Below are 18244 nucleotides of genomic sequence, written 5' to 3' on the forward strand. Positions count from 1 at the left end.
ATTTATATTAAACATCAATGAACATATCTTAAGCAACTACTGTGTACTCAACACATGTTGGGGGGGGGCAGTATTTGTTTCCCCCCTAACTTGGAAAACTGTATATATAATCCAATTGACAGATTTAATACTGCAGTTATTTGTTATATGTTCAGCCTGTTCATTCATGCATAAAATGAGACAGGTAAGTGATTTGGATATGAGGAACAAATATGCTATGTGCAATGAGCCTCAAATATACTTTAATTCAAAAAATGTTTCTTCAGATTTCTCCTTTCCCAATTCTTCTTTGTCTCTACCTCATGCCATCACAGTAGGTCTCCAGACTGGTCCACACCACCAGACCTCCCTAATTCTGAGAGAGGCTTGCATTATTCCTCTGCTCTAAAGCTTTGGTGGGTCTCTCTTCCACCATATAAACCCTGGAATTCAAGGTCTCCACAGCCCAACATCCGTGTCCTCAAAGAACCCTCTTTTTTCGTGGGTTCCCTTTTAAACAGATTGCTCACAGTGTCCCCGCCTGTGCTGTTTAACTTTCCTCCCTCAGTCCTTCCTCAGCACTTAGTCACAAGTTTAACATTATATTCCTGTGTCCTGCCTTTTTTTGAGGCCCACATCAATCCCTTCCTCTTTCATGAATCTTTATTGGATAACCTCTTCCCTCCTGGGAAATGAATAAAACTTAATCAGAATTACTCTGTGAGCACCTCACGCTAGGCTGCCTTGTCTCAGTCATGTGTGTTCCTTGGTTTCTGGATTACCACAAAGGAGGCTCAGGGCCTTTCAAAACTGGAGCCCTGTCCTTGCCTCCTCGATGGATAGCAAACAGTGTCTTTGGTCCAGGAGTAATAGATACTTGTGATTTGTGATGATGATAATGTGACAGTGAGGTTTAACTGCCTCCTTTGGAGCCTCAGAAAGCAACTGTCTCCTTTCCTGGTGAGCATCATGAACCAAGTAGTTGGTTTTGTCTTACTCTCCTATCAGGGGCCGTGCAGGAAGCCAGCAGATGACTTTCTAAGTTAGCTCTCATTCCAGCTCAGGTAACATTTCCAGCCAACCTCTGTAGCTCTTCCTGTCACGGAACAGTATATTTTGAAATATGAAAAATGGAGGCCTTCAGATACCCACTTATCTATTAGTAGGGAGCTAAACAGAATCCTGAGAGAGTCCTTCTGGTCTTCCTCTGTGTTCTTCCTGCGCCTAGTGAACCAGAACTTGAGTGGAGGCGCCCTCGCTTCATTTCAGCTCCTCAGGAGGAGTTGCTTTTCAAAGATCTGTGTGAGCAGGAAATCCTGGCAAGGCTGCAGGGTTATCACTGCTTAGTGAGGAGGGCACACCAGATGCAGGAAAAGCCATAGGGAGTATTCATTTCCAGAAAAAAGGGGAACTGAAGAGCAAGATGTGTAAGTGGCTTCCCCTCCCCCAGCACATCCTAGAAATTACAGTCTTGCTGCCCTTTCTTCATTTAAGGACACACACATACACAAAATAAAAGCCAAACCGATGAGCTGAAAGAGTGAGTCATGCCAGCCAGGCCTCCACCAAACTAGTCAATTAAAGTGCAGGACCAGTTCTGTGCTTTTCTTAGACCCTGTAGGACTGTCTGACTATCTTCCTGGATTTTTTAAATAGAAAAAAATTATATGCCGATTTCCAAGCCAGTCGATGTATATAAGCTCTTTTCTCATAAAAGGGTTTTAATCTTCATTCAGAGGAATATTAAATAATTAAATGATTGGGTTACTCTTTACACGGAGGCCAAACCAGTCATCCAATGGTTTTTTTTTCCATGTGTGTATCTGTATGTCTTACCATTAGCTTTTATTTTTATTTCACATAGCACAGTCTTTAGAAACATGTTTGAGTCTAGATTTCTATATGAATGCTATCACTGTTTTGTATTAACAGGGAACGGGTATGGTAATCCCCGAAACTCACCAGGTCTGCTGGTCTCACCTGGTAACTTGAACAAGAATATGCAAGCAAAATCTCCTCCCCCCATGAATTTAGGAATGAATAACCGTAAACCAGATCTCCGAGTCCTTATTCCACCTGGCAGCAAGAATACGATGCCATCAGTGGTAATGCAAAACTATATTTTAAATAAATGTTGATGATGTTTTGTATATGTTTTACTGTTTTAGTACTTGTCTAACTTTATGAATTAAGTTCTCTCAAATAATTAACACTATTATCTAATAGGGTTTTAATGATATTTATAGAACCCTGATTTATTGAGCTGTTACTTCTGGTAACTGGTTGGCATTTGCCCTCTCCATGTTGGAAAGAAAAAGAAAAAAAATCTAGTAAACTTCTCTATAGGACTGCATTCTTCTGGAGCAACATTTTTTTAAGGTTCCCAATTTATAGTTAAAAAATAAATCAAGTTCTAACTTTGGTTAAATCATAACATTCCATAAGCAGAATGATAGATAATGAGGTATTTCATAGCATAGTATTTTTACAATATTTAGTTATTTATATCCTCAAGGTTCTGACAATGAAAAATCCCATAATTCTTAAATGAACTTTTCTTGTTGACTGGCAATTCCTGTCTTAGACGTATTGCAGTGTTAATACCTAATGCATCGCATGCCTGTGTACTGTCTCAGTTCATTTTTGCATGTATATTCTTCATGAAAACAACTGTTAGCTCAAAAGCAAACTGTTAAAACCGTAGACATTTTGAGAACAAAGGTGATGCTTCATCACAAGAGTTTGTTGGACTTCTAAGGAAAAATAAATAAATAGATATGTAATATGAATTTAAATATATATTATATTCTCAGATCCTGTCATTTTTCTGTCTCATGGATCTGTGTGCCTAAGATGAAGAGCACATTGTGGGTACAAACTCAACAACAAAGAGGCTTATATCAGTGTTCTCCAAAGTATCTAGGCTTAGGAGCAAGAATGTTTAAAGATCCAGTAGAAAAATTTAGATCTTTTCTCTCTCTCTCTCTCTCTCTCTCTCTCTCTCTCTCTCTCTCTCCTCGGTGGAAAGCTTCAGGGTAAAACAGTCCTGTGAGCTGATTAGTTTATTATGGCACAGTGCAGATTAATTTTGAATATCAACCAAAAAAATCACATAATATTCAACGTTCCCTTTGGAAAAGACTAGGTCTAATAAATAAAACCTCCCACAGGGCTACAGCTAAGCAGTGTGGGCCAGGCATGGCAGGCTCTCTGTCTCAGCAGATTTATTTCAGGTCCCTTAAAACTGATGCTTTCCCAGGGATTCTGTGAGTGGCCTGTCAGGTCTCTCTCTGGCAGCCAGGTGTGGCTTCCTCCTCCTCCAGCAAGTAGGGTTTCAAAGTGCAGTCTTTTTTGTTCGAAACATGGTGGCGATATAATGAACATTGAGACACTGACCTGTACTGAAAACTAGATAGATTGTCTTCACATTTGAGACAAACACCTCATTAAAGGAAACAAAGAATGCCTTTGTAAGGAGTTATCTTTGGAGTCTGGGTTTTAAGTCTGTTTAAACTGTTGTGTCTATCAGAAGATGCTTTTCCTTTTGTTGAAAAGATTTTGCCCAATTATAAATATTTACAGACACTAATTAATAAAACTCCTTTCCCATGCTCTCAGTCTGAGGATGTTGACCTGCTTTTGGTAAGTGATGAGAACACTTCCCTTCAGAAATATCCAGAGCTGCTTTGAGGTAAAGGTGGTAGCTCTGATAAAATATAAACAACCACAATAATAAATCCTAATTAGAATAAGTTTTACTCCATGTATGTATAATATGTCAAAATACACTCTACTGTCATATATATCTAAAAAAGAACAAATAAAAAATTAAAATATAAAATAAAATAGACTTTGAAGCTTAATATAATGTGTTCACATCGATTATAGTAAAGTGCCACTAATTTATAGTACCATTCATAGGTGAAAAGAATGTCTAGTTATTATTATTTTTTTCTGTTTCAACCTCTGTAACTGGAGGCCATATTTTCAGTATATTAAGACTTAAAAATTCCAACACACAAAGTATTTCTTTTGTTATTTAAAACTAAAATTAAAATACTCTTTTTCAAAAAATTTAAGTGCCTTAAGCTTATGCATATCTTTAATCTCCTTGCTATAAGGAGTTAAATATAGGCATTGGCTGCTTTACCACCTAGTTTGAGGGAAGTTTAGAACAATCTGAAGAAAGTGGTCAGAGCACCACCTGCTGGCCAGAATATAACATGAACCTTTACCTGTCTTGTCTCTGTTGTACATAGAGCTGAACATAAAACCTACCATGGTTGATTTTAATTTTTTTTAATTTGCATTTGAATAAAAACTGAAACAATGGAAGTACAGTATACATATTTCATCAGTTCTCAACATAGTCTGTTTTTACCCATAATAAAGCTATGGTACTTGTTACTAGTTCAGTTGCCTAGGAGATACTGATGTAATGGGTTACTATGGCAACAGCTGGTCTCTTGAAGGATTGTAAATGATAGGGTTGGCAGAGTTCATAGAGACACATGTTAAATGATTAATTTCATGAGCTTTGTATCAAGTTATCTCTTTATGTGCAAAACTAATACTGAAATCTAATATTTTTAACTTTTAAAATTTTTCCATTGGTAATATATATATATTTTTTTACTTTAAAAGAATCAAAGGATAAATAACTCCCAGTCTGCTCAGTCATTGGCTACCCCAGTGGTTTCCGTAGCAACTCCTACTTTACCAGGACAAGGAATGGGAGGATATCCATCAGCCATTTCAACAACATATGGTACTGGTGAGTAGCTTTGCCATGTTTAAATATTACATTAAATATTTTTATTAAAAAGAAAGATGAAAAAGTTATTATCTTTACCCTACTACAAAGTTCTGTCTAGCACCTGTGGTACCCAGAGCACTGTGCCATTTACTTGTGTTTACTAAGACAAAATGAACATCCACATTTTTTTTTTCTTAAATGACTGAAAGTTTTATTTGCCCAAACTGAATTCCAAATAGAAGAACAGTCAAGGAAATTGAGCTGTTATTTATTTGATGTAATAAAAAGCTCACTTTCTCAGGATTGTTTTAAAAAATTCTAGATCACTAAAATATGTAATTGCTGTTAAACCAGTTGTAGTGTAATGAACTGGAATTTCAGACTACACTACTTCAAGGCTTTCATGGAATACTTATTTTTGGTGAAAAATATATTCTTGTTAAGTGACAATTATCCTTGATGTTTTGTCTCCCTCTCTCAGATCAAAAAATTTGATCAAAGTCAAGAATATTTAGAAATTGAAAATCTTTAATTTTATTTACCATTTGCTAATTTTCAAATTAAATATTCTCTCTCTCTCTCTCTCTCTCTAGAGTATTCTCTGAGTAGTGCAGATCTGTCATCTCTGTCTGGGTTTAACACTGCCAGTGCTCTTCATCTTGGTTCAGTAACTGGCTGGCAACAGCAACACCTACATAACATGCCACCATCCGCCCTCAGTCAGTTGGGGTAAGCAATATCATTTCTTTCATAATATAACTCTAGAATCTGTGTTTAAATGACAAATGCGATCTTTAAATGTATGTTTTCATGTCCCATTAGAGAGTGTAAAATTCTACTTTGTAGAAATATAAAAGTAATTTTCAGACTAATAACTCTCAAGGAGCGTAAATATTATATCCCTTATGCTTTAAGAAGATGGGGAGCTCTGTAATGAGATAAATTATGTCCTTATTGTTTTAGGCTATATCTGTTTCCACTTCTATCAGTGATGGAATTTTTATTTAATTGAGTCTCCATACAGTTATTGAGGGAAGTTTGAAGGCATATATAGTTGAGTTCTTGGAGTTTTTGAGACATTTGCGATTCTTTCTCATTGAACATAAACCACATAGTTTATGCTAATGTGAATCTGACATTCATAGGATCAACTATTCAGTTAACATATAGGTTTCATATATTTATACTCATAGAACACTGTGTATTTATAGATATTTTATTTAAAATATATGTATGGATACTAAAAACATACAATACTAATTAGAAATGAGGGTATAAAAAATTTCTGGTCTTTTCTGGTCAAAGATGTGTCTTTCTGCCCCCTTGTGGTAATATTGAGATATATGTCTTTATCATAGAAATGACTTGTCATTTACCTATGGAAGCATTCAAAACTTAAAAAAGCCCTAAAGTCACAATTCACAGTACTTATTATAAAACAAAAGATTTCAAAACTAAAATATCAACTGAGCAACAGACTTAAAATCTAACTCTAAAATGGCAGTGAATCTTCAAAAGGAAATGGTAGGAGGAAGGATATAAAATAATTAAAGTTGAATTTTTATATTGTAGAAATTTTCTACATGCCTAGCTCACTTTTGCTTTTCTTGTGAGCCATTTGGTTATAGTTACCTATAGTTAACTAGTTATGGAAGTGAGAATAAACCATTGATTAGAATAAAAGTCACTAGTTTATATTATACAACTTCACTTATCTTACCTTGCTCACCCCCCTCATTAGCTTTCATGTAGTGCTGATGTTACACAGATAGTAATCCAATGATGGAGTCATCCATCTCACTAATCACTGTCATTGAAAATCTAGCCTTCCATGTAAATAATAAAGTGCTACTCTACTAACTAGAAATATCATTAAAGATGAAGCTGTATTAAATACGATCAGCAACAGAGTTTCTCTTTGTAAGACATCTAAATTTTCTCTCAAATACTATCTGAATAGACATTAATTGCAGTAACTTTTTCAGGTAATTATCACTAAGTACCTAATACCATCCAGGCAGTTTTATAATGTGTATGGGTATCAGGCCCAGCTGCACATATCTGTAATCTTAACTACACAGGAGGCTGAGAAATGAGGATTGTAAGTCTGAGGACAGCCTGGGCAACATAGCAAGACCCTATATCAAATTTTTTTAAAAAAAAATTATAAGGGTTGGAGATATAGCTCAGTGGTAGTACACTCCTGGGTTCAACCCCAATACCAAAAAATAAATTAATTAAACTATACAAGTGGCATTGTACTTTCATGGCTTAGCATTGAGTCCAGTGTGCAAGCTTATTGTCAATACTAAGGGGAATTGTTTATTTCTCATTTTCACAAAACTTATCCATTATGGTACTAGATTTCCCTAGAAATGGCCAATGTCAAAAACCATTTAATATTATCTGATGTGCCTTTCTCTTGTTTTTCAATAACATCTGATATTATGCCTTTTAATTTACGAACAGATATTTATTCACATATTTTAACTATACTACAATTTTAAAGCTCTCTTCTATTACATGAGGAGAATCTAATTCATCGTTGATTCTAGTAGAAGAATTTATTCAGTTCAAGTTTTCTTTCAACACTGATCTGCATTGTGCATAATTTGACCCTGATTTTAGTCTAGGAGTTTTAATTTCATTTCCCTTATACCTCACATCAGTAGAATGACCCTTAAATTCCTTCCCTTGCTGGCCCTTCTCTCTTATGCAGACACACTTTCTCACACTTCTCTCTCACACACAAACCTGCATAGTAGCTTTTTGAAAGTGAGTTCCTTCAAGGACTATCCCTTATTCACACAATTAAGTGTTAAGCTATTTTTTATTTATTTTTATTTTGGGTGCTGGGGATTTAACCCAGGTGTACTCTACTACTAAGCTAATTCCACCGCCCTTTTTAATTTTTTTTTTTTAATTTTGAGACAGGGTCTTGCTAAGTTGCTTATAGGGCCTAAATTGCTAGGCTGACCTTGAACTTGCAATTCTCCTACCACAGCCTCCAGAGTTACAGGGTTTACAAGTATGCACCACCATGCCAGACTACACTAGTTTTTAGAAAACTGCAAGTTGCAATATTTTTGTAAATAAATTACATGATCTGCCTTGATTCTTTACAGTATAAATCAATGAAGAGTTGATGTGTTTTCAGTCCAAGTAGTCTCTTAAACTTGTGTTTGGGCCTTCTTCTTTTGGGTAAATAGGGTGTTCCAAGAAAAGAATGAAAAAGATTTTTACCTCTACCAAAGTAGATATTCCTAGCAACCCAAGATGAGTACAATAATTCTTTATCAAAACTTCCAAAGTATAGTAGAGCTCTTTATATTTTATCAGTAGAAAAGAGCTCTTTGGTCTTAAGCTTGTGACTTCAAAGATATATTTGTAAAAAAATATCTAGTATCTGATTTTCTATTACAAAGTTACATAAGCATCAAAAATTTATTTTACATAGGATAAGACATATCTGTCAGAGATGCTTGCCATATTTGAGAAAATGACCCTCAAGTTTTTTGTTCTCAACTATCACCTCAAAAAACAGGCAGCCTAGGGGCTGGGGCTGTAGCTCAATGGTAAAGCACTTGCCTAGCACATGTGAGGCCCTAGGTTTGACCCTCAGCACCACATAAAAATAAATAAATAGAACAAAGGTATTGTGAGGAAAAAATGCTTAAAAGTATGTGGGGGAGGGCAACCTGTTTCCTGGAACCTTTTCCACACATTGACTTCATTGATGTTGGTGTTCAGTACATACTGAGGGCGATAACTTTGAGTAGAGACAACTCTTCAAAGGTTAGGTTAATTATACTATGATTGTCTAAATTCCAGGGGGTAAGAGTATAAAATTTAAATAAAGCTATCACTCATTTGATTTCTGAACAATTTAGGGGAAGGATAGGTGTTCTCCAATTCAAAGGCATCCATACTAGGTAGAAACGTTCACAGGCAACTGTGAAGGTACATAGCCAACTTAAGTGTCTGATCTCTCTCTCCTCACCACCCTCTTCAGCCCCCAACCACACGTATGAAATATTTCACAATTATCCGTGTTTACATTTTGTTCTCAAGAACAAGTAGGCCTACACATTTACATCTGAATGTATCACATAGACAATTAAGTGATTTTAATGCTGCCTTTTGTTTTCAAGAAAATACTTCTTTAATAACAGAGACTAGGCATTCTGTTTTGTCTCTTTAATACAGTATAATGAAACTTAGTCTGAGATAGCCATTACCTTTCATGATATAGAGTTAGTCCCTAAAACTACTCAGCTTGTGTATACTTTCAGTGTCAAGTGAAATGCCACCAAAAGATAAACAGGTTGTTCTGTTTATGGGAAAAGATCATCAATAACTGTTCCATCTTTTATGGAAGAGAGATGCAGCTCAACTATACACACCAGTTGGCTTTAGGAGACAAATAAGTAGAGAATGCAGCTTCCAAAAACTGTCATTATTATTATGTTATATATAATATTTTTTACAATATTATCTAAATTAACTACTTAATACTGGTCCAACTCACCAAAATTTTAAATTTTGCCATGTTACCTTGCCTGGGAAGACACAATATAAATGTCAAAGGGCAAACAAAAGTATTTTGATATGCAGCATTATTTTCAGGATCTTAATTGACTTTCATTATTAAACAGTTATATGATCCATAGTAAAATCACTTAATTAAATGTTAGCAAAATAGTCTTTCTTACCCAGAACCAGGAAAATTGTTTCTTCCAAAAATCAATGGATGATTTTTCTCTAACATCAAAATGAATCATTAAGTAACTTTAAACCAAGAAACAATAGTCCACCATTATAAATCTTTTTGGAATACAAGTGTTCATTTCCTCCCCCATCTTAATATCTTCTTAATTCAGATTATTTAATTAAAATTCAGAGAAAATTAGTAAACTAATATAGACTATAAAATAATAAACTAGAAATAAATAGCTCTAAGTATAAATAAAGTAGAATCTTGATATAAGGGCTAAGATTGCTTTGATTTGATAAGATCAGAAAATCAGAGAAAGAAAGGCTTATTAAAGAAGCAAATAATTCTCCATATTATTCTCTACATTAGCTCATCTATTAATAAGAGAAGGAAAGTAATTCTTTGCCAGTAGGTGGTGCTTTCGTATAAAACATCACTCAAAGATAAACTCGTTTCTGACTAATTTTATTTCTTTATGTATCTTGAGCCTATATGGCATCTCCCAAAAGCCAGCCCTAAGTCACTCCACTGTTTTCTCTGAAATATATACCCATTCTCTCAGTGCTCGTAATGGCACTGTTAATGCCATCCAATTCTCTCCACTGGAAAGCAGCATAATTACATACATTACTAGGTAGGCTTGCTTTCCTTTGTTTAAAATGGGTGTGTCTGTATAGATAATTCTGTACTGTGACTCTTCCTCAGTAAAACAGATTACTGTACTCTTTTGACAATATGGTCAAGTAATGCTGACTCTGGCCATGGAAGTCAGTGCAATCAGAATGTAAGAACAATAAACGCATCTCAGAATTGATGCTGGCGATGTAACCACAGTTTATCCTGATCAAACTCATTGTGATAGCTAATCTACACTTAAGGGCTTAACGTTTTTCTCTCTAGAATTCTAAGTATTTAAATTCTCTCGTATTTTGGAAGAAGGGAAAATTATACTCTCTGGGAATAAGTGAGGATTAAGTATCATAAACACAGTAAAATCACATTACATCCTTCTTTGCAACAATCTTTCCTTAAGCAACACCAGATTCATCAATTAAGGCCAATCATAAATAAAAAGAACAGTAACCTAAGTATGCCATCAGAGAGCGACTGTCAGTAGTCAAGTTAAGGGCATTGTGGAAAATGGTATTATCATCCCATGTAACTGAAAGGATGAAGAACGTCTAATTATTTATCAATTTTAGTGCAGTAGAAAGTCCGTTTTTAAGCCAATATTTGAAATTTCTGCGGATAATTTTCAGTCTCCTTCCTCCTTCCTCTTTCCCTGCTTTGAGGCTTGTCCTGAGTTATGGGTATTGTGTAGCATTTAATGGGTTCTATTCACCTGAAATTTGAACTCTCTTGACTTTGGCTGAAGATTGTGTAACTCCATTTAATATATGCTTATTTGTTGGAAGGAAATGTTTATATTGATCACAAGGTTTTCACAATAATTTTCAAACACAGACTTTAGTAAATCAAGAATGTCTAATGCAAAGATAAACATGGTCTCTAAAGCCTTAGAAAATTAAAATTTGGAATTAGTGGAGGGAGAAATCCCATGGACACAGAATGTTTTTTCCATCGTGTTCTTAAGCCCTTCTGAAACAGCAACCTCTAAGTTTAGGGAGACTGTCAGAAACTAGAGAAGTGACTCATGAAGCCTGGCCCAGCTAGTACTTTGAATCGACAAAGACATCCTGCGTCACTGTCAGACAGTGATGCCCTAAGTGCTTTACCGCACTCCTCACTCTGGGCATGCTCTGGTGTCTGAGGGAGACTTTAAGCTGATGTGTTATGTAATTGTGAGTTCCTGGGGCCTCCAGGCCTCCTCCATCTGTAACTGGGTTTCCTTTCCTCCTACAGAGCTTGCACTAGCACTCATTTATCTCAGAGTTCAAATCTCTCCCTGCCTTCTACTCAAAGCCTCAACATCAAGTCAGAACCTGTTTCTCCTCCTAGAGACCGTACCACCACCCCTTCGAGATACCCACAACACACGCGCCACGAGGCGGGGAGATCTCCTGTTGACAGCTTGAGCAGCTGTAGCAGTTCCTACGACGGGAGCGACCGAGAGGATCACCGGAATGAATTCCACTCCCCCATTGGACTCACCAGACCTTCGCCGGACGAAAGGGAAAGTCCCTCAGTCAAGCGCATGCGACTCTCTGAAGGATGGGCAACATGATCACATTATTACTTAATAGTTTTTTTTTTTTTTCTTGCAGTGTGTGTGTGTGTGCTATACCTTAATGGGGAAGGGGGGTCGATATGCATTATATGTGCCGTGTGTGGAAAAAAAAAAGTCAGGTACTCTGTTTTGTAAAAGTACTTTTAAATTGCCTCAGTGATACAGTATAAAGATAAACAGAAATGCTGAGATAAGCTTAGCACTTGAGTTGTACAACAGAACACTTGTACAAAATAGATTTTAAGGCTAATTTCTTTTCACTGTTGTGCTCCTTTGCAAAATGTATGTTACAATAGATAGTGTCATGTTGCAGGTTCAACGTTATTTACATGTAAATAGACAAGGAAACATTTGCCAAAAGCGGCAGATCTTTACTGAAAAAGAGAGCAGCTGTTATGCAACATATAGAAAAATGTATAGAAGTTTGGATGGACCCGGCAATGGGTGGCCACTGGCAAATATTAGGAACATGTCTGGTCACCTAACATCCCAAGCACGCTCACAAACCTGCAGGTGTATCATTGGCGTATGGCACTCATTAAAAAGGATCAAAGACCATTAAAAGAGGACCATACCTATTTTTTAAAAAAAAGTGGAGTTTGAGAGCTAACGTATTTAATTAAATAAATAAATAAATCTGGGTCTGCATCTCTTACTAAATAAAAATATAAAAATATGTACATTACATTTTGCTTATTTTCATATAAAAGGTAAGACAGAGTTTGCAAAGCATTTGTGGCTTTTTGTAGTTTACTTAAGCCAAAATGTGTTTTTTCCCCTTGATAGCTTCGCTGATATTTTAAACAGTCCTGTAAAAAACCAAAAAGGACTTTTTGTATAGAAAGCACTACCCTAAGCCATGAGGAACTCCATGCTTTGCTAACCAAGATAACTGTTTTCTCTTTGTAGAAGTTTTGTTTTTGAAATGTGTATTTCTAATTATATAAAATATTAAGAATCTTTTAAAAAATCTGTGAAATTAACATGCTTGTGTATAGCTTTCTAATATATATAATATTATGGTAATAGCAGAAGTTTTGTTATCTTAATAGCGGGAGGGGGGTATATTTGTGCAGTTGCACATTTGAGTAACTATTTTCTTTCTGATTTCTTTTACTCTGCATACATTTTATAAGTTCAAGGTCAGCTGTCAAAAGGATAACCTGTGGGGTTAGAACATATCACATTGCAACACTCTAAATTGTTTTTAATACATTAACAATCTATTGGGTCAACTGACATCCATTGTATATACTAATTAGTTTCTTTCATGCTGTTTTTGTTTTTTGCATTTTTATCAAATGCAGGGCCCCTTTCTGATCTCACCATTTCACCATGCATCTTGGAATTCAGTAAGTGCATATCCTAACTTGCCCATATCCTAAAGTATATGGTTGGTTTTCAGCCTAGAATTTGATATGTGTCTTAGAAATATGCCCAGAATAGAGAAGCTGTGTTGGGGCACATGTCCTGCAAATACAGCCCCAGAAACAAGTGAAATGGAGTTTACTTGGTGAATGAGTTATAAATTCCCACAGAAGAAAAATGTGAAAGCCTGGGTGCTAGACAAGAAGGAAGCAGGTAAAGGGATAGTTGCTTTGTCACCCATTTTTAATTATTTTAACTGACCCTTAACAATCTTGTCAGCAATATAGGACTGTTGAACAATCCCGGTGTGTCAGGACCCCCAAATGTCACTTCTGCATAAAGCATGTATGTCATCTATTTTTTCTTCAATAAAGAGATTTAATAGCCATTTCAAGAAATCCCATTAAAGATCCTATGTCCCTTTTTTTTAATTTTCAAGAAAATATAACTCTTGTCTAATATTCATCTATAAGGGATTAATTTCAGACCCTTCAAAAAGTGAGTGCCATAAAAAAGTCAATATATATTGTTTAAAAGATATTTCAGTCCAGGAATGATTACCTTCTCTTGGAATGTGAAGATCTGTCGATTCATCTCCAATCATTTACATTGACATACACAGCAAAGAAGATATAGACAGTAATATCAGCACTGCTATATCATGTGTAGGACATTTCTTACCTATTTTTTTTTTCTCTTACTTGCATAGTTGTTATGTGTTTCTGATTGTAAAAGGCTGCCGCTGGGTGGCAGAAGCCAAGAGACCTTATTAACGAGGCTATATTTTTCTTAACTTGATCTGCAGTCCATAATTAGACCACAATGCACCTTTGGTTGTATCCAAATAGGATGCTAGCCTGCCTTGTACTAATGTTTTGTATACTAAAAACAAAAAAAAAATCAATCATTTCATAATATCCCACTAAAGGTATCCATGGAACATAGGGAAAAAAACAAAATCAACCCTGAAAATATACATACTCGTGTATGCACATGGACATACACAAACATACAGGGGAAAGAGTAAGAAAATCATTTTCCTCACCATAGACTTGATCCCATCCTTATAACTTACCCTTATAACTTGATGTGTACTAAATATGCAAACATATCACAAATGTTCTTTGTCATTTCAAAACACTTCATCTATCAATATCAGTAGAATCTTACAAGTGGGTGGGGAGGGGTCATTATATGAAAATATGAAGAAATAGCCATATTAATTTTTTACCTGCAATTTGCCTCAGCAACAAAGAAAACGTGAATTTCTAACGCTGAAGATAAAGTAAGCTAAAGTACTAGCAGAAGCCTTGGCTATTTATAGCAGTTTTGACAATAGTTTTATAAGAACATGAAAAGAACAGAATCACTGAAAAATGGATGCCAGTCATCTCTTGTTCCCACTATTGAATTCATATAAAGTGGTAGCAAGATAGCGAAGGGATAATCTGAAAATTTTTTAAAGATGATTTAATGAGAAGAAGCACAATTTTGATTGTGAGCGTCACTTTCTGTAAACAATCACTGTCTATATTTACCCTTATGCCTTTTCTGTAATTTACCATTTATTGTATTTGCAAAGTTAGTATGGTTTTTATCACAGTAAATCCTTTGTATCCAGGAGTTTAGGGCAGCGCCCTGAGAAAGTATTACTTTACATTACCTGTCCTAGAGCAACATTTTAGACAACATTCTTCATTGCAAGTGCAAGCAAAAGACCATAAGTGGCATTTTACACAGCTTCAAGTATTGTTATACCTAATCCTATCTTAAAAGATTTTTTTGGTAATATTGAGCTTAAAAATTGGAAACAGCGATGCAGTATTCACAAGCTGCACAACCTGTATATTGTATGCATTGGTGTGTGGAGGCTGTTCATTTCAATCTTTTTAAAAACTGCTTTTTAGTAAAATGGCTTATTTTTCCCAGAGATGGAATTTAACATTTTGTAATGATGAATATGAAAATACCTGTCATCCTTAGATCATTTAAAGGTTAACTAAAATGAGCATTTAAAAAAAATCCCAATACACTTTTGAAAAGAATGTCTGCCCTCTCACACTTCTACATATTTATTTTCTTACATACCTATCTTTTAATTTAGAGATAGCATTTTTGCCCCTTTATCCCTTTTGGTTTGTTTTTTCGGAGAGTAAATGCTTTGTATTTCTTTCTTTAAAAAAAAATTTTTTTTAAAGAAGAAGCCACTTGAACCCTCAATAAAGGCTGTTGCCTAAGCATGGCATACTTCATCTGTTCTCGTTTGTGCCATCTGCTGTGATGTCGTCCCTTGTATGGCGTTAATTTCCTGCCACTACAGATCTTTTGAAGATTGCTGGAATTCTGGTGTCTGTTAGAATGCTTCAGACAACAGATGTAATTACAGGCTTTTCTTAATATGTTTTAACCAAAGATGTGGAGCAATCCAAGCCACATATCTTCTACATTAAATTTGTCCATTTTGGTTATTTTCATAATCGGGTATTGCATTTCGCCTTCCCTGTTCATACCTCAGATTGATTCATACCTCAGTTTTATTCAGAGAGGTCAGCTAAGTAATGGATTCTGTTGTGGTTTGCAAGCAGCATTGGTGTACTCTTAGAGCAAATAGACCTGGGTCACTGTAGGCATAGGACTTGGATTGCTTCAGATGGTTTGCTGTATCATTTTTCTTCTTTTTCTTTTTCTGGGGACTTGTTTCCATTAAATGACAGTAATTAAAAATAGCTTGTAAATGAGGGCATACAAGCATTTGCAACAAATATTCAAATAGAGGCTCACAGCGGCATAAGCTGGACTTTGTCGCCACTAGATGACAAGATGTTATAACTAAGTTAAACCACATCTGTGTATCTCAAGGGACTTAATTCAGCTGTCTGTAGTGAATTAAAGTGGGAAATTTTCAAAAGTTTCTCCTGCTGGAAATAAGGTATAATTTGTATTTTGCAGACAATTCAGTAAAGTTACTGGCTTTCTTAGTGATGCAGTGTCTGTGGTGCATTTTTTTTAATTAATGTTTTGCTGTTTAAATTTATTCCACTTTATTGTGTATTTTTTAAAAAGAGCAGCATATTCCCCAGGCATAAATGAGCTTTCTCAGTTTTCAACTCAAAATTTATGAAAAGATGGATACGTGTGTCTGTGTGAGGGGGATGTGAACAGGATTACAGTTCTTAGGGTAATGTGGTATTTCACCAGTGTAGGAAGCTTAAGTTTCTTATTGAGTGGTTCAATCTCTTTTTCAAAACAGTTTTCCATGAAGATCTCTGATAACCTTCTAAATGCATAGAATTTTCCAAAGATCATTAGGAAAGAAGTTACCATGAGATAATTAACTAAAATATATAGAAAATATTTTCAGAAGATTTATTTTTTTTCATCAGAATAGGTTATTGACCAAAAAAATAAAAACAAGTTGAAAACACAGGCTCATATCTAAATATTTGAGTAAATTCATACATGTTTAAAAACTACAAAATATGCCCATTGCCAAAATTTAATTATAATTCCTAAAAGGACTGTCCTTTCAAAAGAACAATATTAAGATAAATTAAGTGAATTTGGAAACTGAAAAGAAAAACAAGAAGGTACTGCTAGCCAACTGGAGAAGTTGGACTTTTGCATTAGCAGTGATTCCTGCTCTGAAAAACAAGGAACTTAGCTTAGGGAATGTTGCATGTGGTTTCAAAATAACAGTGGTTTTTGCTTTGTTCTCTTTATACATTTTTGGAAAACATTTATTAAGCAATAATTATATGTAGTTCATGGTAAATTCCAGGATGAATGAAGATGTAGTTCTTGCTTTTAGGAAACTTATTAACTAATGGGACATAGAAAGTGTTCTCAGAAAAGTCAACAAAGTGCTATGAGGGAAGAAGCACTTTAGGAGCCATTAGTGTGAGGTAGAACAGAGGCTCAGAGTGTGGACACCTCCTCATCTATCCAGCAGAGGCAGCCTTTCACTTGTTTTTGAAGGGTAAACAAGATTAAACAGGCCAGGAAGGATGACTTTGTGTTCATGTGACCCCTGTGGTTGTCACATGGGCCTGTCCTGTGTTTAGTGTTCTGCTCTCAACATCCTTAAAGTCATGTGTGTGTGTCCCACCCCCTTACCCCCAAGTACTGGGGATTGAACCCAGAGCCCCACACGTGCTAGACAGATACTCTACCACTGAGTTACATCCCCAGCCCTCTATCCTGACATACTGGTTTTTTTTATCATGAGCTTATGTTTTGTAGGTAAATTCCAGTGGGACAATGGAGCATGTGCACTAGCAGAGGAGATAAAAAGAAAAGATAAAAAGTTTTGTATTTTAATATCTTTAACAAAAGGTACCTTTTCCTACTTTCCAACAAGACCCTGACATATTCAACAAGGGCTCCACAATTATGATTCCAGCCCTGGGTGAGGGCTTTCTGCGAAGAAGAAATAGCAAATAAAAGGCAGGGATGAGAAAGTGAGAGACAAATATGCAGAAATTGGGGACCGTTGTATTTAAATAAGATACAACCATGTCAAAGGGAACAGTAAGAGACCAGATTGCAAGAGTTGTTTGGGAGTCTGATTATATAATTGTGAATTAAGATATCTGGAGTTTACGAAATCAGTTGAAAGACTTAGTAGAGAGAGAATTGTCAAAATTTATCAAATGTAATGGTAGGAGTGATGATACATAAGGAATTGTTAAAGTTTACAGTTGTAAGAAATGATTAGGATGCCAGTAATATTCAAATTGCAAATGGTGGAATCACCACTTCACGAGAAGGAAACTAATTCAGTTTTCAGCATGTTGAATTTGACTTGTATCCATGAGAATGTTGTAAATATAGACAGACTTAGGCTATCAGTTAATGCTGAATATGGAGTCTGGGATATCATTAACATTGACTTCTAAGCAAGAAAAAATGCCATGCCTATAAGTGAGTGAGCTTGTCAAGGAGAAGGGGAAAGGGAGACCAAAAAAAAAAATATCTTAAAAGAGAAAAGAACTGCAGAATAGAAAAGAAAAAAAAAACAAAAACGGTGAAGAACTCAAGAATGAGCAGTAACACAGAAGGAACACCAAAGTGCTGCCAAGGCAGAAGAGGTTTCAAAAAAAAAAAAAGAAAGAAACATTCAGCAATGTTGAGGGCTTTGTTGAGGTCACAAGGAAGATGGAGGAAAGGACATGGCTGACTCTTGAGTAACAGCTGAGAGAACCATTTCAATAAAATGGTATAGGAGGCAAGAGAGATCACG

The 18244-nt window shown here is 35.5% G+C and overlaps 1 protein-coding gene across 15 annotated transcripts in view; it reads left to right on the forward strand.

The window, feature by feature from the left end:
• Positions 1 to 15987, forward strand: part of Mef2c (myocyte enhancer factor 2C) — a 144468-nt gene extending 128481 nt beyond the window's left edge. For 13 of the 15 annotated variants that reach the window (XM_027927969.2, XM_071612430.1, XM_027927971.2 and 10 more), the window contains 4 exons: positions 1912 to 2084; positions 4624 to 4753; positions 5329 to 5464; positions 11313 to 15987. In XM_027927969.2, the coding sequence (XP_027783770.1) occupies positions 1912 to 2084; positions 4624 to 4753; positions 5329 to 5464; positions 11313 to 11634 (761 nt within the window). In that variant the 3' untranslated portion in view covers positions 11635 to 15987. The remainder of the gene's footprint in view (positions 1 to 1911; positions 2085 to 4623; positions 4754 to 5328; positions 5465 to 11312) is intronic. The other 2 variants (XM_027927977.2, XM_027927972.3) reach the window with 1 other exon arrangement.
• Positions 15988 to 18244: the final 2257 nt, after the last annotated feature.

Source organism: Marmota flaviventris, chromosome 5 (assembly GCF_047511675.1).
Source record: "Marmota flaviventris isolate mMarFla1 chromosome 5, mMarFla1.hap1, whole genome shotgun sequence".
Taxonomy (NCBI): Eukaryota; Metazoa; Chordata; class Mammalia; order Rodentia; family Sciuridae; genus Marmota; species Marmota flaviventris.